This window comes from Amborella trichopoda, chromosome 3, assembly GCF_054954075.1.
Source record: "Amborella trichopoda isolate Santa Cruz 75 chromosome 3, AtrichopodaSantaCruz75HAP2 v2.0, whole genome shotgun sequence".
Lineage (NCBI taxonomy): Eukaryota > Viridiplantae > Streptophyta > Magnoliopsida > Amborellales > Amborellaceae > Amborella > Amborella trichopoda.
The window spans coordinates 44,107,311-44,133,229 of NC_142338.1; the positions used below are offsets into that span (position 1 = coordinate 44,107,311).

General features: G+C 34.5%; 1 protein-coding gene across 1 annotated transcript; it reads left to right on the forward strand.

Moving 5' to 3' along the window:
* Positions 1–14,966: 14,966 nt before the first annotated feature.
* LOC18444004 (Major facilitator superfamily protein) lies at positions 14,967–24,919 on the forward strand. The gene is made up of 3 exons (XM_011628690.3): positions 14,967–15,761; positions 21,656–22,590; positions 24,374–24,919. The coding sequence occupies exons 1-3, from the start codon at positions 15,453–15,455 to the stop codon at positions 24,819–24,821; spliced, it is 1,692 nt and encodes a 563-aa protein (XP_011626992.2). The 5' UTR covers positions 14,967–15,452; the 3' UTR covers positions 24,822–24,919.
* Positions 24,920–25,919: the final 1,000 nt, after the last annotated feature.

Below are 25,919 nucleotides of genomic sequence, written 5' to 3' on the forward strand. Positions count from 1 at the left end.
CCTTACAGTTCATGATCTGAACCTCGAGATGTATGTATATGAGGGGGAAAAAGGTTTTCAAGTCAAAAAATTAAAGCATCTTGCAACATATTATCTAGACCGTCTATTTTTAAAAATTTTGAGTGTCTATAGATTTGTCATTCTACATCATATTTGGAGCTTTAAATTTCATAATTAGATATGAAAATTGATATTTAGACCATCTTAAGTGTTTTCAACACATGAACTACGCAAAATCAAGAGGTCCTCCGTTACCTAGATTGTTTAGGTTCACCTTTTATACAAACCGCACCCTTAAATAAAAGATAAAATATTAAAGAGGATTTTTAGTGAGCAAGCAAGATGCCCATGATCTTTGTATAAGGGAACTAATTATTAACATAATACTCATCCTTTTAGGGTCACCCATTTGAGTTCATTGAAGAGATTTCTAACTGAGAAATGGGTCCAAAAGTGAGAGACATGACACTAAAGTCTCTCACTTCATTATTATCTTTCTGGTCCCTCTCAAAGTTCTCTCTTTGGTAGCAGGACAATAGGAAAATTTGTTTTTCAGTACTGTTGTTCAGTCGAGGTACGAGTTTAGAAAGGAAAACTGACTAGGGTTTTGTCAATCTTTAGACTGCAGCATATCTCTTATAACCTAAATTATAATTAAAATTTGATAGTTGATTTCTACTTCCTTAAGCTGTGGACAAAAATCTTTACTTATATGGGTGCGGTTTGTATAGAGCCGAGGCTCTAAACAATCAAATTAGAGCCTACCTTCAAATAGTGTGGAGAAATATGATTTCGATACTGGAAAGTTTTGTGCTAGCCTTAAATTATATTTTCATCTTTAATTTTAAAATTTAAAGCTTAAAAAATAGTGTTGATCTAGTAGATCTATGAAAACTTGAAAGTTGATGGTCCAAAAATGCGTTATAAGATGCACTATTTTCAAAACTTGAAATCCATTTTTTTTTCATGTCCATGCATCTTGATGTTGAGATGGTCAATTTGATGATATTTGGGCATTAAAGCAACCACTTCTAATGAAATTTTTGAGGTAGGCTCTAATTTGATTGTTTAGAGCCTAGGCTATATATAAAAGTTTCCCATTTTATATTTAGCCAACTTTGTACATAATCTTGAGTTAGATCCCAATATTGGGGTTTCATGGGAAAAGTTTATATAGAGCCCAGGCTCTAAACAATCAAATTAGAGCCGACCTCAAACATTTTATTAGAAGAGGTTGTTTTGATGCCTAAATATCCTCAAAGTGATCATCTCGACATCAAGATACATGGACAAGAGAAACAAATGAATTTCAAGATTTGAAAATAGTATATTTTGTAACGTATTTTTGGACGGTCAATTTTCAAGGCTTTCAAGTTTTTATTTATCTATCAATCTACACTAATTTTGAAGATTTAAACTTTATAAATAAAAATGAAAATATATTTTAAGGCTATTACAATGATTTTCAATATTGAAACCACATTTCTCAACACTATTTGAAGATAGGCTCTAATTAATTGTTTAGAGCCTAGGCTTTATGCAAACCGTACCCATATTTAATAGGGCCAATTATAACAAGAATATGTTTATCTGTTAAAGTATACATTCCAGGATAATATTGTTCAGTTTTTATCTTGTTAGGCTTTTTTTTTATTATTATTATTTGCAGTTTTCAACTACCCCAAACCAAGAGAACCCCAAAGTCTCTCAGTTTATCTTGGTAGCAACCCTCAAAGTCTGTTTTCTCTCGCTGTTTATTGTCGCCAAATCAAGTAGATGAAGTTGAAGAACCCTAGTGTGACAGCTTTTGCTCTAATTTGTTTACGAGTTAATTATGTACGGACTTAAAATAATTACCTAAATATAAAATGATTTGATTATAGGTGAAAATTACAAAAAAAGTCGGTCAACTCTTATTTTTTTATTTTTTTTAAAATTGCTCCTTGGTCTGAGGATGGATATTTTCATTAGGAGAGTAGTGCCTGAAGCTTTAGAGGTGGTGCCCAGGCGGTCTGAGGTTAGAATCTTTAGACCACCTTGTGAACACAACAAAACCCCAATAGAGCGGTCCGAGGTCCTCATCCTCAAACGGTTGTTTATCTTTAAAAATAAGAAATAAAGTGCGGTCTGAGCATGGGGATTTCGGACTGCTCTACTCAATCCAGATAGAGGTCCGAGGCCCCTATCCTCATACTACTGTTTTACTCAAAAAATAAGGAATAAAGCACAGTCCGAGGAAGACCTCGGATCGCTAATTTTTTCAAAAAAAAGAAAGAAAGAGTGGTATGAGGATGAGGACTTTGGACTGCTCAGGAACTGAGGCTTGCTCAATCCAAATGGGGGTTCAAGGATTCTAACCTCAGACCGTCTGGGCACTGTTTCTAAAGCTTGAGGCACTACCCTACTAATGAATAAACTAAAAAAAAAAATTAAAATACAGTCCGATAATGGAATTCTCGGAATGAGGGGCAATTTTGTATTAAAAAAAAAAGTGGTTTGATTGATTTTCTGCTTAATTTTCACCTAAAATTACCCCATTTCGTATTTTAGGTAAAATTTTTGAGTTCGTAAGCTAAATCACTCTTTGTTCATCCTAGGAGCGCAGTAAGAGATGTCCTAAGAGAAGAACATATCGGCTCTATGATAATTTGAAGCAAAGATACAAAGGAACCATTGATTTACTTGAAATGAATGGTGTTCACCATTAATGGTGATTTCTTTGATCAACAAAGATGAATTTTTTCATGATTCAAGATTCCCCTATCTAAGCCCAATCAAACATAGGAAGTCTCTTTTATAGTATTCTTTCCTCGTCCCTTCTGGTAATCGAGTGAGCTAGCTGGATGATAACTACCACACGGGCCCAACAACGATAGGTAACAACTCTCCGTGAACATAGCTTATAACTTTCATTGTACTGCGCTCTCTAAAGAGCATATGCAATCTTATGTTTCCCACAATTGATTTCCTTCTAACTAGCTGAAAAACAGCCGCAAAAACTTCTCCAACTTTGCATTCTGAGTTTCCGGTCATCGATTTCAGCCATCTGAATATTTTACTGGTGTTGAGATGTTCTTGATCCATGGTCCCAACATTTTTAGCAACTTTAAATTCTATAAAAGCATTTTCTGTAGAAACTCTATCGCAAAGGCCATAAGATTTTATATTCCAAAAATTTGGTTTTTCAAAGAGAAAACTCTGTCGCTTGCTTAACCATTGAGGTTTTTTTGATGAGATTGCAGCGTTAAAGTTGCGGAGAATAAGTTTTATTAAGATTTCGGCTATTTAGAGAGAGCTTTTTTTTTTTTCCTTTCTCCACCCAAAAAAGCATCCAAATAAAAACCATTGTTATTCTTCTAAAACTTTTATCCACCATTGAAGGCATTTGTAAGGGTTCGCTCTGTTCGAAGAGTCGACTCGGGGCTGACTAATCGGCCATGCCCTAGCCGAGTACATGCCCGAGTTTGAGTAACTCCACCTAGTACCGTAGCAGTTGAAAACTATTAAAAAGTAAAAAAATTCCAAAAAATAGGAAAAATATATTCAAAGTAAAAATTTAGCAAAACAGAACTAATTTTGATTACAAAAGTAGTGAAAAATATATTTTTAAAAAATAATATTGTGATTGGGATTATTTTCAAAATTCTCATAGCCAAAATATTTTCCACTTATGGCCAAAATGTAAAAATAAATTCATGGCCAAAATACTTTCCAATCTTTGTCAAAATGATAGAACATAAATAATCATGTTACAATATATTCTTTATTTTTTTGGATTTTTATAAATTTTTTTTATTTTTTTTAAGATCCCCCGAGTAGGACAACCAACTTGGGACAACTCGGGCTCGAGTAACTCAGCTGCGTTGAACGACTTGGCCGACTTATTTAACACTACTCTGGCTTATTAGCAACCTGGAATATGGCTTCAGATTCTCTCGAGACAAGCACCGGTTTCTACTCCCATGTTCAGGGAGATAGAAATCCTAAGTGGGTTAACTGATCTTTTTTGTAATTTTTGTTTACAAGTGGAGTAGTTTATATTTTACCTAAAATTTTAGGGTTTATACGTAAATAACTCATAATTTTATCTTAACTGTGTGAGTGGTGATTGGTGATGAGGGGTGCAACCAAATACATATAAAGACATATGCCCAATCTCATATATTGCATGCCCTGTACCATATATTCTCATAGCCATGAGAGTGTACACGAAATTATAATTCATGTCCACATCCAAGTGTTTTAATGGCTAACATGGGACTGAGTGCTCGAAACACTAATCTCAAAATTAACGTCCAAATATTTACTGTTTAAACAAATGAAGATGCGACATTTTAGGTGACATTAAGATTTTTATTTATTTATTTTTATAATGTGAAGAATAAATACCAATAAAAAGATACTACAATATTGTTTATATCTTTAGTGCGTCAACAAGCACATCAAACCATGAACACTCGTGTTTACATATCGTAAATTAGAACACAACTTGACATACATCCATGCTCTCATACATGCATGTATGCATTGCATATTGGTCTAAAAAGGGTGAGGAGCTTAAACCTTCCCTTAACCCGTCCTAAGCCCAAATAAATGAGGTAGATTATGTTAGGTAGGCAGTCAATATAAAACTTTGTCAAAACTTAGGGGTGGCAAAAGGTCGGGTCCGACTGCACCTGGACCCATACCCGAATGTATTCGCTTCCAAGTTTTGGACCCAGACCCGACCCGTCCCGTCGGGTCTCGGGTCTATTCCGTCGGGTACCAGGTCTTGTCGGGTCCATTTCCGCCCTCACTATGAGTTTCTTTTTCTGTAGCCTACAATGGTGAAAAACAAAGAACTGATTTTTGAGGGGTGGGCGATTCAAGAGATAGAGAAATTAAGAGAGAGACATTTGAGATCCAGAGAGACACGTCTCCAAGAAACTGAGAGAGGGAGGCGATGGGGTTTGGCCGTTTGGGGAACCAGGGGAAGTCGAAAACTATTGAAAAAATTTTAGGGTTGGGGATTTGGCTTCTGGGTAAACTAAAAATTTGGGTCCGGGTACCCATTGGGTCGGGTATAGAATGACCTGTAACTGGACCCGAGACTATTCGGGTATCCTTTATTGGACCTGGGCCCTACCTACATGTCCAAAACCTAGACCCATATTCGGATCCATGTTGGGTATACCCGATGGGTATGGGTCAGGTCCAGGTCTATTGCCACCTCTATCAAAACTTTACATGAATGTTGAATTTAAATTATTTGTTGATGCTCGGGCATTCTCCATAAGAAACTTGTTGTACTGGAGGCCCCATTGAGGCTATGGCTTTTGATAGAGTAGAAAATCGGACTAGCATTTGTGTTGCCGATCCTAATACTTGGGAAGATGCTTTGATGATGATGTATGTGTGCATCTAACATATATTCATGCCATTGGCTTGAACATGGATGAATGTGAAACTTTGAATAATCCACGTTCACATGAGGGGAGTAAATTTGTTTATTCGTCATTCTGCCTTTTTTAAAAAAAATTCAAAATAAACAAATCTTGTGCACATAGGAAATTGTATATTTATGTAAGCATGATAAATTAATTTCCATTAGTTTAAGGAAAAAGTTTATATAAGGTTGCAACCTTAAAATATATGACTAAAAATTCATCTAAAAAATCTATTGAAAAATGTTATTTTAATGTCGAAAAACCTTATAATTGATCATCTTGACATCGAGATGTATGAATATAAAAAAAAAAATATTTTGAGATAAAAAAGTAATACATCTTGCAACATATTATCTAGACCGTCCATTTTCAAGATTTTCATATGTTTATAGATCTACTTGATTTTAACCATTTTTTAAGTTTAAAATTTTATAATGATATTTTAAAATAGATTTTCAGATAATCCTAATAATTTTTACACTAAAATTACATCTTATGATAAAATTTGATGGTCCATTAATTGGATGGTTTAAAGTTGCAACTTTTTAAAAACCACACCCGTAACTTAAATCCTCAAATCAAGTTAAAATATGAGGCCTTGTCGAAATTTATTGAAGGCCAATGGGTACTTCAGTCATTGCGCTCTATAGAGACCTGAGTAAAGTACAATTCGCTTACGTCTCCATTCTGTAAAGGGTAGCCTGGTAAAAGGATCGTATTCGAGAAATTAAAAGAATCCAATAGATTTGGTGCTCCAGCAGGAATGGATTGTATATCTACTCCCTCGAGTGATGGGGTATTATTGCTATAACGTCATTCCGGGTCATGTAACTTCTTCAACCAAACAATCGGCGTGATGAATAGAAAATTTTAATTTTTTTTTAAACATTTCAGGATGGAAAATTGTTTGATGTGGGTTGAACCACACTTCTACAATATACGGTCCAGAGGTATAAAGCATCCATATTAAAGATGGATGCAAATAGGTGATCAATATGAAAAAACAATTGTAACTAAGTGTCCAAATGTTTTCTTAATATAATTATTATTTTTAATTTTTATATTTTTTTCTTTTTCATATTCATAATCTCTATGTTAAAGATTATATATTCTCTAAAAATTAGAATCAAATTGTAATTGAAAAATGGGTACAGTTTGTATAGAGCTAAGGCTCTAAACAATCAAAATAGAGCCCACCTTCAAATAGTATTGAGAAATATTATTTCAACATTGGAAAGTTTTATGATTGCCTTAAATTATATTTGCATCTTTAGTTATAAAATTTAAAGCTTAAAAAATAATATAGATCGAGTAGATATGTGAAAACTTGAAAATCTTGAAAATTGACAGTAAAAAAATGCGCTACAAGATGAACTATTTATAAAACTTAAAATATATATTTTTATCATGTCCATACATCTTGATGTCAAGATGATCAATTTGATGATATTTGAGCATCAAAACAACTTCTTTTAGTGAAAGTTTTGAGATGGGCTCCAATTTGATTGTTTCGAGCGTAGGCTCTATATAAACTTTTCCCTTAAAACACATATTTATTTCCAAACCCGCATTTCTACATTATGTGGGCTGGCCGCATAGAAACTGTGTCCTTTCGGGATCGAACGAAGACAAAGCAATATTTATTACTTAAGAAAGCAAAGTTTTCTGTATAACCACTAGCGATTTATTCTAGTGAATCCTAAAATCCCCAACACATGTGAAAGTATATGCTTCTGCGAGAGTACAGTATAGATCAGTAATTGAAAAATCGGCTGAGTAGTTTCTACTCGGCCGAGTTACTCGAGCTCGGGCCCTTGCCGAGCTCGAGTTGGGTGTCCAACTCAAGGATATTAAACAAATAAAATAAAATAAATCATAAAAAATTTAAAAATAAAAAAATTATTGGATATATATATATATATATATATATATATATATATATATATATTATTTTGGCAAAGATTGAAAGTGTTTTGGTCATAAATTCATATTTTTATATTTTTTTTCATTTTTTTTAAATTATTTTGAAAATACCCACAATTATAAGTTGATTTTATTTTTTAAATCTATGTTTTCACTTCTTTTTTTTAAAGTGTTTTGATTAATTTTCTTTAACCATACATCTCCTATGTTTTAGATTGTTTATTATATTTTTTCGACCTTCTTTTTGCTGCTACGACATTAATCAGGTTGAGTTACTCAGACTTGGCTCGAACAATCGGCTTTGGCTGGGACCGATTGCTCGGTCCGAGTTGCACTTTCTAACACTGGACATTCATATGGACATTCATCCAATTCATCCAAATCATTCATATAGTCGTCATATGGACATTCATCCAAATCATTCATATAGTCGTCATATGGACATTCATCCAAATCATTCAAGATTGCCTGTTGGCTTGAAATTTTTTTTAATGGACTTGTGCAAAACGGCTTGATTTATTTAAGGGAAAAAAACTGTACATAGTCAACGGTTTAGACACAGTAAGGACACATATGTTGACTTCGTTTTGAGCCGTTCATCATTTACATGTCATTTATTTGAAATGTATTTTTTTGGTGAAAATTTTAAATAAAACCCTGATTCTTCATATTATTTCATGGTCGATTCTCCTTTCGTTTTTCTTTCAAGCGGCATAAAGAAACCTTAAAGAGCACCCTCTCATCTCTTATCTTCCTGTTTTATTGACTTTTGCCCATAAAACTTAGCCACAACAAATCTTTTTATACCATTTCAACCCAAAAACTTTTTAACTCTATTTTTTCCTTTCACCCATTAAAAAAGTTTTTGGGTTGAAATGATATAAAAATATTTTTTGGAATTAAATTTTACGATAAAAAGTCAACAAAAGAAAGAGATAAAAGATGATGAGGCATAGTGAAATATTAGGGGTTTCCTTACACCATTTGAAAGAAAAACGGAAGGAGGGTCTACTATGAAATAATATGATGAATTAGGGTTCTGAATGAAATTTTTCATTTTTTTTTATGCTTTCTATTATTTTGGCAAAGATTGAAAAGTATTTTACGTTGGGTATATATGGCCATTAAAGGCCTTACGAATACATGTAATTGAACTTTTGATATAATGGAACAGGAACTCAGTGGGAGTATGATCATGTGTGGATCATACTAAGCAAACGATATTTGCTAATACTGGATTGAGCTTGACATGAAGGTTGGAAAAAACCCATGTTACTTAGACATAGAGATTAAACTGATAAGGATTATAATGGGTCACTTTTGATGAGGTCGGAGTATGCCCGGGTGGGTGAGCCGAAAGACTGCGTGGTCATTGTGTGCGATGGATGCCTTCAGAGATGGCGACCAAAGCCTCATCCGCGTACCATCACACGACATGCACATATGATAGACATTTCGGGAAAACAAACCATCTTTCAAAGTGAAGCTTGTGCATGTGCAAGAGATTACTCATTTGCACCATAGAGTTATGGTTGTATCAGGTCTAAGTGACCTTAGTACGTCTCTAGGGGAGGATTAAGACCTCTTATCTATTGACTAGACTTTGGTGACCCACTAATGAGCTCTTGCATAGAGTGTGGGTCATGGGCAACACTGGGTCGGTTTGAAAAAGCAAGTGTGGATCTTAGTCCACAATAGAAGGTGAAATGCCCTAATGTTTATTTAACTATTTCTAGACTACATAGACCATTTTTTCATTAAAGTATTTAATTATGTTTGTTTTAATGTTATGTGATTTTTAGAATTGTTATTTGAGTATTTTTGAATCTTTGGGTATTTTATTTATAAAATTTGGATTTACAAAAACAAATATATTGATTCTATATTGATTTAAGGGAAAATTGCTAATACCCCCTTAAAATGAGCTTTTTAGACCTTCTACCCCCACCTTAACATTTCTTTACTCTTCCTTTTTAAAAATCAATTTTTCTTACTAAAACCCCCCACCTCAAAAAAAGATGAGTTAAAAACAATTTTACCCCTGTTTTGACCTTTATCCGTTACCCCTCCCGTTAACCCATTTATTATGTTTTCCTCACCAACACTGGTTTTTACCCATTCCTCTATCTTCCGCAAGCTGACGGCTTCTTCCTTAAGGCTTATGGCCTCTTCCTCAGGGCTATCGGCCTCTTCCACATGCTCACAACTTTCTCCTTCACCACCATGGCATCTTCCCCACGGTTTCTCTACTTTCTCCTCCACTACCACGACCTCTTCCCCATGGTTTTCTCTATTTCCCCCGGGTTTCTTCCTCATCTCTTATTTCCACCAGATTTCCCTCTCCATTAGCTTCCTCACGGTTTTCCCTCTCCACGAATTTCTTTCTCTCTCCATTGGCTTCCTCATACTAATAGAATCTCTCTGTAGAGAGAATAAATAACATATAGAGGAAATTCCAACCCACTATAGAAGTATTCTAGAGAGAGAAGAGAGGAGAGAGAGTGTGTCTGTGTGTTTGAAAGAGATAGAGGGAGATTTTGTATAGGTATTCTAGAGAGAGAAAGAGAGAGAGGGAGATTTCGCACAATAGACGTACTCTATAGAGAGAGAAAGATAGAGATTTCACACAATAGAGGTATTCTAGAGAGAGAGAGAGAGAGAGAGAGAGAGAGAGAGAGAGATTTTACACAGCACATGTGTTTTCTAGATAGAGAAAGAAGGTTGTTTGGTGAAAGAAAACCAGTATTTATAGCAAACAAAGAATGAAGGAACAAACTAAGAACTTGGAGCATTTTTGGGGGATTCGGCATTTTTTGAACGCACTTCGGAGATCACAATTCGGCATTTATGAAACACGCTCTGGCAAAACTAAAACTCACTCCGGCATTTTCTGAAAGCACTCAGGAGATTAGTTCACCATAAAAAATCACTTCGGCACCTGTAAAAAGCACTCTGGCAAAATTAAAAATCACTCCGGCGTTTCTTGAATCCTCTCCGGAGATTGATTCACTGTTAATAGACAGTCCGGAATATAAAAAACACGCACCGGTAAAACTAAGAAGCACTCCGGCATTTTCTAAATGCACTCCGGAGAATGTTCACTGTTAAATAAGCACTCCGGCATATGTAAAATGCGCTCCGACAACATTAGAAAGCACTCCGGCATTTGCTGAAAGCACTCCGGAGATTACTTCACTATAAAAAAGCAGTCTGGCATCTGTAAAAAGCACTCCGAAAAAACTAAAAGGCACTCCGACTTTTCTTGAATTTACTTCAGAGATTGATTCACTGTTAATAGCCTGTCCGGAATCTAAAAAACGTGCATCGGCAAAACTAAGAAGCACTCCGGCGATATGTTTCCTAGATATACAGGCACTTCAGTCCGGCGTTTTAGTTATTCGATCCGGCATATTGTTTTCTCATAAGCACTTCGGCAAATAATAGCCACGGTCCGGTGTTAATGGAAATTGGGATCTGTCTGCAAGATTTGATCGGACGTTCAAGGTACGGAAAGGGGTATTTTTGGTTAAAAAAAATAAACCTTTTTCTGTTGGGGGGTTTTAGTAAGGAAAGTTGGTTTTTTTAAACAAAGAGTAAAGAAAGATTAGGGTGGGGTAGAAGGTCTAAAAAGCTCATTTTGGGGCTTTTTTTAGTAATTTTTCTTTGATTTAATTATTCAAATATGATTTATGAATTTCTAAAAATTATAACTTTAAAATAATTTAATATTACATAGGAGGCCCAAATATGTATATAGGCCCAACATGGCTATTTGGTGGGGCTCAACCTAGGGTGGCACGCCCCACCTTATGGAACCTTTCATTTGGTATATCAAGCTCATGGCTTGAGGGTGAGAAAACTTGTGTTTTAGAAACTATGCTTGAAAGAAACTTTGAAATTGAATAAGAAAAGTGACATAATGTTGGTGCATAAAAATAAGAAAGCATAATATTATTGTAGATATTTTTTATTTAAATTAATTGATAGGAAAATGATTTAAGAAATGGGGGATAAAAGGTTCTAGCACTTTATATGTGATATTGATGGTCTATCTATAAAATAGATGACTCATATCTTTCACCCCACAAGTCACCCGAGATCAATGGTATATATTCTATCTCACAAGGGGAGGCAAGTCATGGAAAACCCTAAAAAACTCTGAACCCCTTGAAGCACTATAAAAAAGAGGTGCCCTCTCCTATATCTCTACACTTACATCACATCTCTTCTCTCTCGCTCGTATAGAAAAAAAAAGGGGCATACCCCTAGCAAGAGTTTCTCTCTCTCTCTCTCTCTCTCTCTCTCTCTCTCTAGTTTCATGAATAATGCCCCCATCTCTTGAGTCTCTTTCATGATCCATAAGGGGCATGCCCCCCACCTATTTTGTTTATCTCTCATCTCCCCTCTTTCATGTGGCCTAAAAGGTTAAGAGTTTTAGTAATGAGATATTATCTCTCTCAACTAGGTTATCAATGGGTTAAAGCCTTAGTTTGAGGTCTAAGTTTTTAAGGGAATTCTTGTTCCATTAGAGGATTTGATCTAATTGCTTTCTCATATTTGAGATTGAAGATTGATCATTGATCCTGTGTCATTAAAAGGTGGTGAGTCGGTGTGGGGTATAATAAGGCTGGTTGATGTAATCTTCGACACTCACTTTCTTGTTTCTTGTTATATTTACTTCTTACGTCTTTTATTATTCCTAAGCATATTGTTGTGGTTTTTTTTTATTATTAAAAGAAAGTTTTTAGTAGCATCAAGTTTTAGATCCTAGATTTGTTTTTTTTTTCTATTTTCAAGTCAATATATTGTAATGGACTACTTGTGAGTAATCAAAGTTGGAAAATAAAAAGAAAAATACAAAAAAAAAGGAAAAAATAATATATACACTGGCTAGATTTCATTAGTCCAACTTTCATTTTAGTCATAAATACTTAATTTTTACATTTCCCCCTTTTTTTTTTTGAATTATTTTGATAACAACCCAATCACAAGTAGGTCTTTTAAAATCTATGTTTTTACTACTTTTTTTAACATCATTTTGAACTGTTTCGCTTGATCTTACATTTCCTCTTTTTTTGAACTTTTTTTTTTTTTATGTTTTTATAATATGTTGATTTTTTTTTTTTGCTACAATACTCAACACTAATCGGCCTGAGTTACTCGGACTCAATCCGAGTAATTAACTCAAGCCAAGACCAATTACTCAGTCCAAGTCGCACTTTCTAACATTGATATGGATGCTGAACAAAGAAATGGATGATTCTTACTCAGGCATCCAGAGAACATCACTCACTCGACCGAATTCCGAAGTTCCGGACGAATGTTTGATAAGGACAAAGTCATTTGTATTGAATTTTTTAGGGGAAGAGATGAACCGCAAAAATCCCAAAAATCGAAAGCAATGTCGTAAGACTGTGAATCACAGAGATCAGGGTTTTACCAAAAACAACTGAAAACTCAAGCTTTCTCTATATGCCTCTCCATAACAATGAAACCCTAGTTATAGAGGGAGGGTATGAAGCCGTTCTCCAACGTTTGACTTGGATACAAAACATCTTCTCTCTAAAATGTCTTTTTAGTGATAAATATAAAAATATATTATTAAAATAAAGAGACAGAAATATAGCACATGTGAAGGCCATGACCATCCACAAGTACCAACAATTTGGACATTCATCCAAATAATTCAAGATTGCCTGCTCGCATGATTTTTTTATTAACGGATTTGTGCAAGTTGATTTATTCAAGACATGAAAAAACATTTGTATGCTGTCAATCGGTAGTGACACATTAATGAAACATATGTCGAACTCGTCCTGGTGATGAAATACCTATTTAAACGACACTGCATTCAAGCAAAGATACTTCATCATTTTCATGTCATTTATTTAATGGATGTTGGATCTAGGGCTTAAAAAATTCATAATGAGTTTATTCAAGTTAACTTTTTGCTAATCAAATATGTTGCATAAAACTGCAGCTAAAAAATCCATCTAGCTACATATTTTGGGGCAAGGTAAGAATGGAGAGTATGTACGTTTGGGGCAAGGTAAGAATGGAGAGTATGTACGTTTTTTTTTAGGTGGATCAGTGGGATAACTGGCCCCTATTTGTTTTTAGAAATAGTTAGTTTTTTTCAAATGTGTTATTGGGAATGGAAATCTAGACCAATAGTTAAGTATATAGTAAGATTGTAACTTTAAAAAATTACAACTTAAATCTTATTAGAAAATAAAGTTCAGTGGGTTTATAACTTGCAAGTCAATTATCTCTACTTCAGTAAACATGTATATGAAAAAATGATTTTTCAAATCCTAAAAAAAGTTAATACATCTTGTAATATATTTTTTGGACCGTCTATCTCAAGCCATCATCCATAACGTTTGCATTATTTTTTCAGGATACTGAAAAGAATAAAATAATAAATTTCAAACTCCAAAATCACTAAATCTTGCAAATGTGGAAATAAATTTCCAGATTATTTTTAAGGGTTTCAAGCCATGCGTTTTTCGGGATAATGTGTAATTTTCTAAGCGACTTTACCAAATTTCATTTAACTGTGGGCCTAATAAAACGACACCCAGTAAAGGCGAATTTCCAAAAGGTGCGGTTTTAAATAATCAAAATAAGGCGCACCTTTAAATATTGTAGGAAGATGTCATTTCAGTTTCGAAAATCTTCATGATGACCTAAAAGTTTGTTTTCATCTCTAAGTATAAAATTTAAGGAAAAAAGTTTATATAAGGTTGTAACTTTAAAATGTAGAATTAAAGATGCACATAAAAAATCTATCGAAAAAGGTTGTTTTAATATTGACAAACCTTCTAATTGATCATCTCGACATCAAGATGTATGAATATGAAAAAAAAGAAAAAGATTTTGAGTCTCATAAATAGTATATTTTACAATAAATTATCTAGACCGTCCATTTTCAAGATTTTCACATGGTTATAGATCTACTTGATTTTAACCATTTTTAGAGCTTAAAATTTTATTATTAGAGATAAAATTAGATTTTCAGATAATCCTAACAATTTTTTACTCCAAAATTACATATTATGATAAAATTTAGAGGTACGGCTTAATTGGATTGTTTAAAGTTACAATTTATAAAAACCACACTCAAAATTTAAAGCTTTAAAAGTAGTGTAGATCAAATAAATTTATAAACACTCATAAATCTTAAAAACCGACTGGATAAATAAAATGCATTGCAATATACACCATTTCTAAAACTTAAAGTCCTTTTTTTTTTTTACGTGAATGCATCTCAAAGTCGAGATGATCCATTTGATGGTTTTTTAGCATGAATGACAACTTCTTCTGGTGACTTTACGCGGTGTGAACTCATGAGGTACGCCTTACGAGGTGTGAATTCATGAGGTGTCAACAACCTTATATAAACTTTTTTTCATTTCGAAATGAGGACACTTTAATTCTTAAACGGAAATTTTTCGGCGCCGAAAAGAACAGCTCCACAAAGCTAGGACGACCCAATTATTTTCGCGAAACCCGAAATTTCGGATAAACTATTCAAAATAACAATTTCGGCAAAACTATTCAAAATAACAATTTCGGCGATACTTTAGAGTGCAGTGAATAGGGTACTTCACGTTCAAAACCGTGGGGATAAGAATCCTGCAAGTACGCACCCCCAACTCCAATACCTCAAAATTTTCCGGCGACTGCATCACAGCAGCTCACCGAAATTTCGCCGGAAAATACCAAATCTGCTGGAAGCCAAAGCTTTTTCTCCCCAAACCCTAAAGAGAGAAACCAAGATTTTCTGGGGCCTGAAAGTTCCCGGCAACTGAGAGAGAGAGCGGGAGAAAGAGACGAAACATGGAGCAGAGAGAGGGATTGGATTTCGAAGAAGAGAGAGAAACCCAAAAGCTTTAGCAAATCGAGGGACCCAATTTCAGAGACAAAAAATTTCTAGTCAGATTCATTGGAAAGTGAAGCCTAAGAGAACCCAGCGGGGAGGGGGAATTTTCCGGCGTATAAATGGAAAGTCCGGTCTGGTAGCGTTGGACGGCAAACTTAACGACTCCGGAAAAACCAGAAACTCCCCGTGTTTCTTTGTTTTCCGGCGAACCCTTCACCATGGCTGGCCAATCTCGAAAATGGACCATTTTGGTGGCAACCATTTGGATTCAGGCATTTACTGGAACCAACTTCGACTTCTCTGCTTACTCTTCTTCTTTGAAATCGGTGCTGGGGATCTCTCAGGTTCAGTTGAATTACTTAGCAGTGGCCTCTGATCTTGGAAAGGCTCTTGCGTGGTCCTCTGGTTTTGCTCTTCTGCATTTGCCTGTGCCCACTGTTCTTCTCATCGCTGCCATCATGGGGCTTGCTGGCTATGGGGCACAGTGGCTCGTCATTCGAAGCTTTATCTCTCTTCCATATTTCGTGGTATGCAATCTCTCTTTTTCTCTCTAGCTTACAAAGCATTTCTAGGTCTTAATCTCTTTCTCTAATTCTGCTTTCTGTATCTTATTACAGTACATTTCTAGGTCTGATGGTAAATTTTAATCTCTCTCTAGTTTCCTATGAAGGATAAAAAACCCCAATTCCTTCAACTGTCAAATCAATCCAGAGAGTAAAAAAAGAAAAGAAAAAATCATCGAATACAGTTTATGGTTCGCTGTTAATCTCTTGTCTGGGTTTAATCGAATCATCAATTATGAGCTTCTCTGATTATAATTTGGTAAATTTTATTTTCCTGTTTCTCTCTCCTCCTTCCTCTCACTCTGGTTCTAAGATTCCAGTTCCACATATGCTTGAGAACTAAGCAATTCTCTCACGTCACCATCGGCTTTTAATTTGGTTCGTTGAATTAATTTCCGAACTTTAGTTTATGGCCTCTTTACTCGTAATGGTCGTGATCATTTCAGTATCATCGTCGACATTATCGTAGCTTTTTTCGAATTAATTGGGGACTCATAAGACTTATGCTTTGTTCAATTAATCAAGGACTCATAATGCTTATGCTTTATACCGTATCATTGTTTTTATTATTATAATATTTTTTCAATTAATTGAGGTCGGACTGTATCATCATCCTCATTATCATAATCTTTTCCCAATTAATTGGGATCAGAATGCTAATTCCAATGTCAAGCTTACAGTACCTCTCATTGTTCTTTTCGGAGTTATGTTGATGCATGTCTTCCAATGGTTTCAAAAAACGGATCGGTGATCTGGATAGGGTTTCCAAAAAATCGATTCGGATCGATGAATCGGCGATCCGGATCGGATGAATCGGTCATATTAAAGCTTAAAAAAAATCCGAAAAAATTATTAAAATTCATTATAAATATTGTTTTTTAGGAATTCAATAAAAAATGAGGGTACTCCATTAAGAATTTTCATGTTTTTGAATGAATATACGAATATTGATATGTTCTTTCCCTGCATGAACCGCCATTCAGCATTTAATTTACATCACACAAAGGATAAACATATAATTATCATGGAATAAGTATATCAACATACATGGACTACTATAAAGCATAAAATTAGTAACATATGATCTAAAAATAAAATGATAGACGACGTTATTATTCTTCTTGGTCACGCTGGTGCCATTGATTGAATTCGTTTAACAATTCATTGATTCGATCTAAAAACGAATCATCGATATTAGCAGGCGTCTGACTATTCCCAAATCCCTGAGTGTTAGTGTTTTGTTGTGTTCCCAATCTAAAATCCCCGAAGATTGTCCATCCTTCATGCTCACTTGCACTGTCGTGGTCATCCCTACACTGTTGCTATTGGGACTCGATATGTGAATAATATGGCTGGGATAGGGTGGCTTCAGAATCATTATCTCTTTCATTTTCTCTTTGAATAATATGGATTAAAAAAAAAAAAAAAATTTTCAAAAAAATCGATCATGGATTAAAAAAAAAAATCACAAATTTTCAAAAAATTCTATCATGGATTACAAAAAAAAATTCAATCATGGATTAAAAAAAAAAAATCACAAATTTTCAAAAAATTCTATCATGGATTACAAAAAAAAATTCGATCATGGATTATAAAAAAAAAAAACAAAAAAAAACAAAAAATTCAATCGTGGATTACAAAAAAAGAAAAAAACAATTCGATCATGGGTTACAAAAAATTCAATCATGGATTAAAAAAAACTCTATCATGGGTTACAAAAAAAGCAAAAAACAAAAAATTCGATCAAGGATTACGAAAAAAAAAACAAACATTTCGATCATGGATTACAAAAAAAAAACAAACATTTCGATCATGTATTACAAAACATTCGATCATGGATTACAAAAAATTCTATCATGGGTTACAAAAAAAAAAAAAAAAACAAAAAATTCGATCATGGATTACAAGAAAAAAAAACAAACATTTCGATCATGGATTACAAAAAATTCGATCATGGATTACAAAAAATTCTATCATGGGTTACAAAAAAAACAAAAAATTCTATCATGGATTACAAAAAAAAAAAAAAAATTCGATCATGGATTACAAAAAAATCGATCAAGTTATACAAAAAAATCTATCATGGATTACAAATTACAAACAAACAGAAAAAAAAAAAAAAAAAAAAAAAAAAAAAAATAAAATAAATCCGTACGGGACTCACCGATTTTTTGTTCGGGCTCGCCGATTCCGTACAGTGAATCGGCGAGTCACTGTACAGAATTGTCCGGTTCTCTCTAAAACCGGACGATTCCCGTTCTTTTCGCCGATTCGATCCGTCCATAGCGATTCCCGAGTCGAACCGGGCGAGTCCGGTTCGACTCGGCGTTTTTTTAAACATTGATGTTTTCCATGCCCTGTTTTGTATTTTCCTTTGGATTGTTCATCCTCTCCACTTACCATTAAAAGTTTAAACAGCAATGGTCGTTACACTGTTTCAGTCAGAGCGGAGCAATCCACCAGCCAATCTTGCCCTAAAAAACCATGGCCGTACCTGGCCCCAGTCAGATCCGGGCTTCTTTATTTTCTCTAATTTATTTATTTCAGCCCGGCCCGACCCTAAGCCCTAATAGGACTTAGGCCAAGGCTTTTAGTACGTTTGGCATATTTTGTTGTAAGTTGTTACTTTCTCTCTCTAGAATCCAGCAAGGTTTCTAGCTTCTGATTTCGTGGCTGTTTTTTTTCTTTTCCAATAAATTTCTCTCCAAAAACCGAACTTGTGAATTCTATTTTTAAATCTGGCAGCTACGATCCACCACGACAAGGTGTCAAGTTTATCCAGTCAAAACCTCTTACCTCCCCCCTGGAATTTTCATTCCTATTAGCTTTGGGGTTCACCAAAATTTCTTGATCAAGTTTTAAACTTCGGGGTCATTAGCCTTTTAATTGTAATTTTATTTGTTTTTTTACAAATTTGATCTCTTTGTTTTACAATATGCCGAATGGCCAAACCCATGCATTAGTCATCCATATTTTTTTTCTAACTTGATATATAAATTTTATTTATAATAATAATTTATAGTTATTATAATTAATTAATAATTATAATAATAACAATAATAACAACAACAATAATATATTAATTGTTAAATATTTCATCTCTTATAAGTTTTTTGATAAATTTTTTTAATAAATAAATAATAATAACCATTAACATAGTAATAAATATTTTGATTAATCATTTTTCAAGTTCAAACGATATTTTAATAATTATAAAATAGGTCATTGCGTTAAATTTTTTTTTTTTTTTTTCATGTCTAAATTTATAAAGTGAGATCTACAGAAGTAAAATTCGTTTTAAGCATGGAAAGAAAAAAAGTAAGAAAAATTTTTTAACATAAAAAAAATTAAATTTTATAAAAACAAAAACAATAAAAGGTAACATCCCAAAATTTTAAATTTAAAAGGGTACAAAAGGGATTTACGTGAACCGAATGGGAAGCATGGAAAGTTTCGGGAAGGGGTATAAAGGGCTACGATCAACAAAAAATAAATTCGTCGAGACACGTGCGCTACGTTCGCTGGTTTGCGTGTTCTCGCAACTCTTCTAGGCGCGTATAGAGTCCTCCCGCGGGAGCACGCTGTGCACTTGCTCCCTTGGGCAACAAAGCAAAAGCGGAGGTTGTCGATTTGAAATTTTGTGATCCAGTATTTTCAGAACTGGTATTTTGAGAAATCTCAATTAGAACATAGGAGAATGGTACTACAGAAAAGAGAAGAATCGACCGTCAAATATGATACTCCAAGCTCAAGTCAGGGGTTTTGATTGAGAATATATTCACGTTTCGACGCTATTTTAGCTCCAAGCCCCTCTTTTTTGTATGGAGGGCTGAGATTGCCTCAATCACAATGTTACATCTCTACATTATTTTATTTTTCATTTTTTTTCGCTAAATTTTGTACGTCCAATCTTTTATTAAATTTGCACTATCGAAAAAATGAAAAATATAACCAAAATACTTTTGAAAGTTCGAAAAGTATTTTGATCATTATATTTTATTAAAAATTTATTTTTAATATTTTTTATAAGTGCGCTCCAATGAAAAGATGATACGTACCAAATTTCATATTCATAGAATTTCTGTAAAAAAACTGAAAATAAAATACTTTGAGACATCAGATTTAAGATCAAACAGTGAGTGACTCTCTTGATCAATTTCATATTCATACAATTTGTATAAAAAAAAATACTTTGAGACATTGGATTTAAGATCAAACGGTGAGTGGCTCTCTTGATCAAAATTGGACAGTTGGATAGTAGGGGAAGCATAAATCTTGTATAGGAGAAGTACATAAACCTTTTCCTTTATATATTTCAGTAAAATATATAGTTGAAAATTGCAATGGTGAAATAGCTGTTCATCATTGGGCATGAGGTGACACAAGTCTCTCAAACACTGGTTTTTTTTTACTTTGAGAACAATTAATGGTCCTTTGGTTCTATGAAAATAGAGGTTACTCCTATCTCTCCCACCCAAGACAATCTCTCTCAATCTCTAAAACCTTCAACCAGCTCTCAAAATTTTTTGAGGGAGAAACTATATCAAATTTCAAGTTTTAGAGAAAAAAACTATCTCAAGATAAATTATTTTAAGATTTTTAGAAGGAGAAACTATGTCAAAGTTTTTAGAGAGAAGCTATACCAAATTTCAATTTTCTCGAGAGAGAGCGAGAGGGAGAGAGAGAGAGAAGCTATCTCCAAACTTTTAAGGAGAGGAACTATCTTAAATTTTAGTTATAGAGAGAGAAACTATCTCAAAAATTCTAAAAACACAAATTTTAAGCTTTAGAGAATAATTATATAAAAAATTTTATGGAGAGAAAGTAACTTAAAATATTAGAGTGAGATTATCTCAAAGCTTTTAAAGGAGAAGCAATCTTAAGTTCTAAAATTTTAGAAAGAGAAACTATCTCAAATTTTTTAGAGAGAGAAATTATTTCAAAATTTTAGTTCTAGATAAAGAAACCAGCTCAAATTTTTTAGAGAGAGAAATTATCTTAAAATTTTTTGTAAGAGAAACCATCTCACATTTTTTTAATGAGAGAAACTATGAAAGAAACCATTTCAAAATTTTTAGAGAGAGAAGCTATCTCAAATTTTAAATATTTAGGAAAAGAAACTACCTTAAAATTTTTAGAGAGCGAAACCATCTCATAATTTTTAGTCTTAGACAGATAAATCATCTCAAAATTTTTAGAGAGAGACTATATCAAATTTCAAATTTTAAAGAGAGAATCTATCTTAAAAATTTTAGAGAGAGAAACTATCTCAATTTTTTTTCAAGAGAGAAGCTATCTCAGATTTCAAAATTTTAAAGAAAGATATACTATCTCAAAATTTTAAACTACCTAAAAATATTTAGAGAGATATGCCATCTTAAATTTTGAATTTTAGAGAGAAAACTATATTAAAATTTTTAGAGGGAGAAACTATTTCAATTTTTAAGTTTTAGGGTGAGAAACTATCTCAAAATTTTTAGAGACAAAATCTCTCAAATTTCAGCTTATACATGGACTAATTTTGTCCTAAAAAACTACTCTCTTAAAAAAACATTACAGTGGAAATCATATTTAGCTTTTAAAAACTCATTATATTTATCTTTAAAAAAGTATATCTAATACTAGAAGTAATATTGATCACCTTGTAACAAAAATAAATGCTATCATATCTTTATATTTCATTTTTTGCATTTTAGCAATTTAAATTTATCTTTAAACGAGGAACGGGAGGACTAAAAGTGTTTGTTAAAATGCTCTTGTTCTCATGCCAAACTGAGCTAGATTCTAAACCGAATTTCAGAAAATTGATGGTAATTTTATGACTTAAGCCTAAGCACTGATGCCCCATCTCTCTGTAGGTGTTCCTCCTATGCCTCTTAGCCGGAAACAGCATATGTTGGTTCAACACTGTGTCCTTTGTGCTATGCATTCGCAACTTCCCAGTGAACCGCCCGATTGCCCTCGCCCTCACCATAAGCTACAATGGTGTGAGCGCCGCCATCTACCACCTTGCTGCCCGCTCAATTACCCTCTCCTCCTCTGGCTCTGTCTATCTCCTACTCAATGCCATTGCTCCTCTCTTTGCCTCTATTGCTGCACTCCCCCCTATTCTTCGACAGCCCGAGCCTAGGCCCCTAGACCAGGAAGCTGCAAACCGCGATGCTGTGGTCTTTCTTTTTTTAAATATCTTAGCCATAGTCATAGGCATATACTTACTCTCAATGGATTCTTTGAAATTTACCTCTCTAGATATCTATAGGGGCCTCTTTGCAGGGGCCATCATCTTCATGATACTTCCATTGTGTATACCCGGCATTATATATGCCAGAGATTGGGCAAAGAGGACTATCCACTCCAGCTTCAGGCTTGAAGGGCCAGGATTCAATCTCATTGACAACGACGACCTGGATTTGACCAAGGAGCTCTTGGTGCATGAGAAAGAGAAAGGGGATCATGGTGATGGCTTCGAACTCGAGGAGCAAGATGGAAATTATTTGTTTTCAAGGATTCGAGGGTACTTTGGTCAATTATGGAGTTACATTCTTGGAGTGGACAAACTTGCCTACTTAGGTGACGAGCATAATGTGAGTAGGCTGGTGCGGAGGGTGGATTTTTGGTTGTATTTTATGGGGTATTTTTGTGGGGGCACAGTGGGGCTGGTGTACAGTAACAATATGGGCCAGATTTTGCAGTCGGTGGGGGGCACGTCGGGGGCATCGAGCATCGTCTCTCTCTACTCCTCATTCTCCTTTTTTGGAAGACTTCTTTCTGCATGGCCAGATTACTCTAGAGGGTAAGATCAGAATCTTTTCTCCTTGCTCGTGTTCAAGTTTCTTTTCCTTTTGGGGGAGTTGAACATCCAAAAATCTGTTTGAGGTGTTTTGATCATTTTTCTAAAGCTGGTAGGGTTATGGCTATTTGTCTCATCATTTTCTGAGTGGGGGAGTTGTAAGGGCACTTCTTTCATTTTTCAAGAACTGGGTCAGATTTTAGCGGTTTTAGAAGCTTGGGAGGCCAATTATTCGTTTTGCTAGTTTTAGGGTGACTTGTTCACCCAAACGTTTTATGGTGGCTTATGTTAATTACGTGTAATATAGTCATGAGTAGTATTTAGTGAGCCTTTAAGAGGAGTTTTCCTACTAGGAATCATAAGATAACAATTTAAAAAAGAAAGAAAAAAAGGAATTCTGATTTTTACCTCCCAAACACATGGAGCTAGTTGTCTATTAATGGGACTGTCTTTGTTCAATTTTAAGACATTATCTTTTCCAGGTACACTGAAGTGTATTGGGGTTTCTATTTTCAATTTTTGATTTTCCAATTTTCAAAATGTGAACATTTAGTAGCATTTTTTTCATTTTAAAGGCTTTTTGAAGTTTTGAGTTTTGTATTGGGGAAGCCCCAGTGGTTGTTTTATGTTCTTAAAACAATTGCTTTCTCATATTTGAATACTGATGCATCTCTTTAAAGTTCTTCCAATAACTGTGGGGTATTTGCAAATTTATTGAAACTGTACGAAATCGTACACAAGAATGCTGGTGTGATTTGGTTGTTTCAAGGAAGTGATAGTTTTGGCATTACTTCAAGGTTTTCTAAGAACAGGAGGAGCTTCAGTTAGTTTCACTGTTTTCTCAGAACTGGATGCACTTCTAAAACCTTCCCCCTTCCCTGTCACTTGTAAGCCTCTTAAGGGAAACTACACTATGGTTGCCTTGCCCTTGCCAAAGTCTATGGGGAAAATGGCATCACAGTATCAGCCATACATTCTATAGCGGATGGTTGAGACTGATATTACCTCTTTCTGGAACAATACATCCCATAATTTATTCAGTGGTCCATCTCAACCATGTTAAGAATGGACTGTTGAGTGTGGCATGCTTTTCCAAATGAAACTTTCCAGCTAAAAATTGTTTTGTGACCTCCTAAAGGCTCGTCTTTCAGTGAGAATATACTACATATAGATATGAATAGCTTTTCAAACATATACCCAATGGTGTGTGTCTTTTCTAAATTCAGATCGAAATTTTTGATGGATTTCGAGGGGAGGAATGGAGCTCCCCATTTGGCCATAGCTGACTGAAAGACTTGTTTATATCCATACAAGATATAAACAGGGAGTATAGTAAAAGCTCCGCATGCATGACATCCAATTTATTTCTTTCCTCGTGGGAAAAACATAGTATAGTCCCACATACTATGGAAAAACATTAGTTGAGTCATCACCATCCAAATAATCGATGGTGGGGTATACAGAGAGGGGTCCATTATTGGGATCATGTCACATTTTGGTTGACTCCACTCTTTGCAACCAGCGAACCCCTAGTTGGATGGTGATGGCCGAATAGTCGAATGATTTTCCTGTGCATGTCGGTCCGTAGTAGACTTCCCCTTTTTTCAGTGACTGCTATTTGTAACCGTGCTTTCTTTAGTTGCACTCGAAACAAGATTACGAATTCCTTCCACCTAAGGGTGAACATAGAGAACCAGTCGCAAAAAAGTGGTCTTCATAATCAAAATTTCCCAATAAAAACCTAAAAAACATATATTGATTCTAGGTGTGTTGGTGGATTGTGCAGGTGGATGTCATTTGCTCGGACTGGCTCACTTGCAATGGCCTTAGTGCCAACCCCCATTGCTTTCTTTATCCTAATAGCTTCAGGGAGCACCGCACGTATGGTGTACATAAGCACTGCACTCATTGCCCTAAGCTCAGGCTTCATATTTGCGGCCACAGTATCAGTAACTGCCGAGCTTTTCGGCCCTAATGCTTTCGGGGTTAATCACAACATACTTATCACTAACATACCCATTGGATCTTTGGTGTATGGCTCAATTGCTGCCCTTATCTATGATCTTAATGGAAGAGAGAACGATGGTGCAATCGTGTGCATGGGGGCAGCATGTTATCGGACAACGTTTGTGTGGTGGGGGTGTCTCTCTGTTGTGGGGCTTGTTTGTAATTTCTTGCTTTTTTTGAGGACAAAAGGCATATATAATCACTATAGGAGAATAACTAGGGGGTGATTCACAACGGGGGTAACAGACGACACAGGCAAAAGTCCTCCCAAGAAAAAATAATGAATTTACATTTACATTTATATCATGATGGTTCAATTTATGCAGGACTGTGTGCCTTGTTATGATGTTCCTTGTTTCATTCATTCCCATGAAAATTAGAGCAGGTGATTGACAAACAATTGATTGCAGGCATGCAGGGCCTTAGAGTTGAAACAACCCTACTCTTAAGGACTGAGAAAAGATGGAGACCTTTCTTTACAAATGGACATGCTTCAATCACATCTTGAACGATAGATAGGTGACACAAGTTCCATCTATGGTAGTGGTTTTTTTTTGGTTTTTCTCCTTAATTTTGTGAGTGTATAGAAATCAATTCTCTTGTACTTGGGGTACGATGTAGTCAAAATACAATACAATACACCTTGAAAATTTTCAATACACTTGAAAATACAACTTGCAAAATTAAATTACAGCAAGGTCAGCGTAACTATAGGGAACAATTGACTTCAAAATACACTCCTCTGAGAAGATACAACTCAATTAGGATCCCTTATATATGAACATAACAAACTACACAAGGACATCATCAAGCTACATATGTATATGGTGCTTTTGAAAATTCCGCACCAATCAAATTTACAAGGTAAAATTATACATCAATAAACTTCATAAAACTCAACAAAACATGATCTCCAACATTCACATGTTAAAAGTGTGCAATGCATCATGACCTTGGGAAGTCAATCGGAGTTCTCGGGTGCTCGGTTTGTGGTCTTGAGTCTTAGCTGTGTCATTGTGTGACATGCGATGGTATATCTAAAAAATCAGCTAAATTCATTGTCTCATAAATGGTAGGCCAAGCATCTATTAATATACATTTAAAACATGGAAGGATTAACAGATATCTAAATATCAAATCAAGTGGGGAATTTGTGGGAGGGCTCTTAAAACACAAAATCGGTTCAATTGAGTTCATAATTTAAGCCACAAAATTTTAGCATAGTCTCTTCTTATAAAATAACAATTTAAGGGATACAAAATGATCTAAATGTCTGATATGATAATGAAAATCTCAAAAAATATCAATCAAAAGTACTCAAAAAA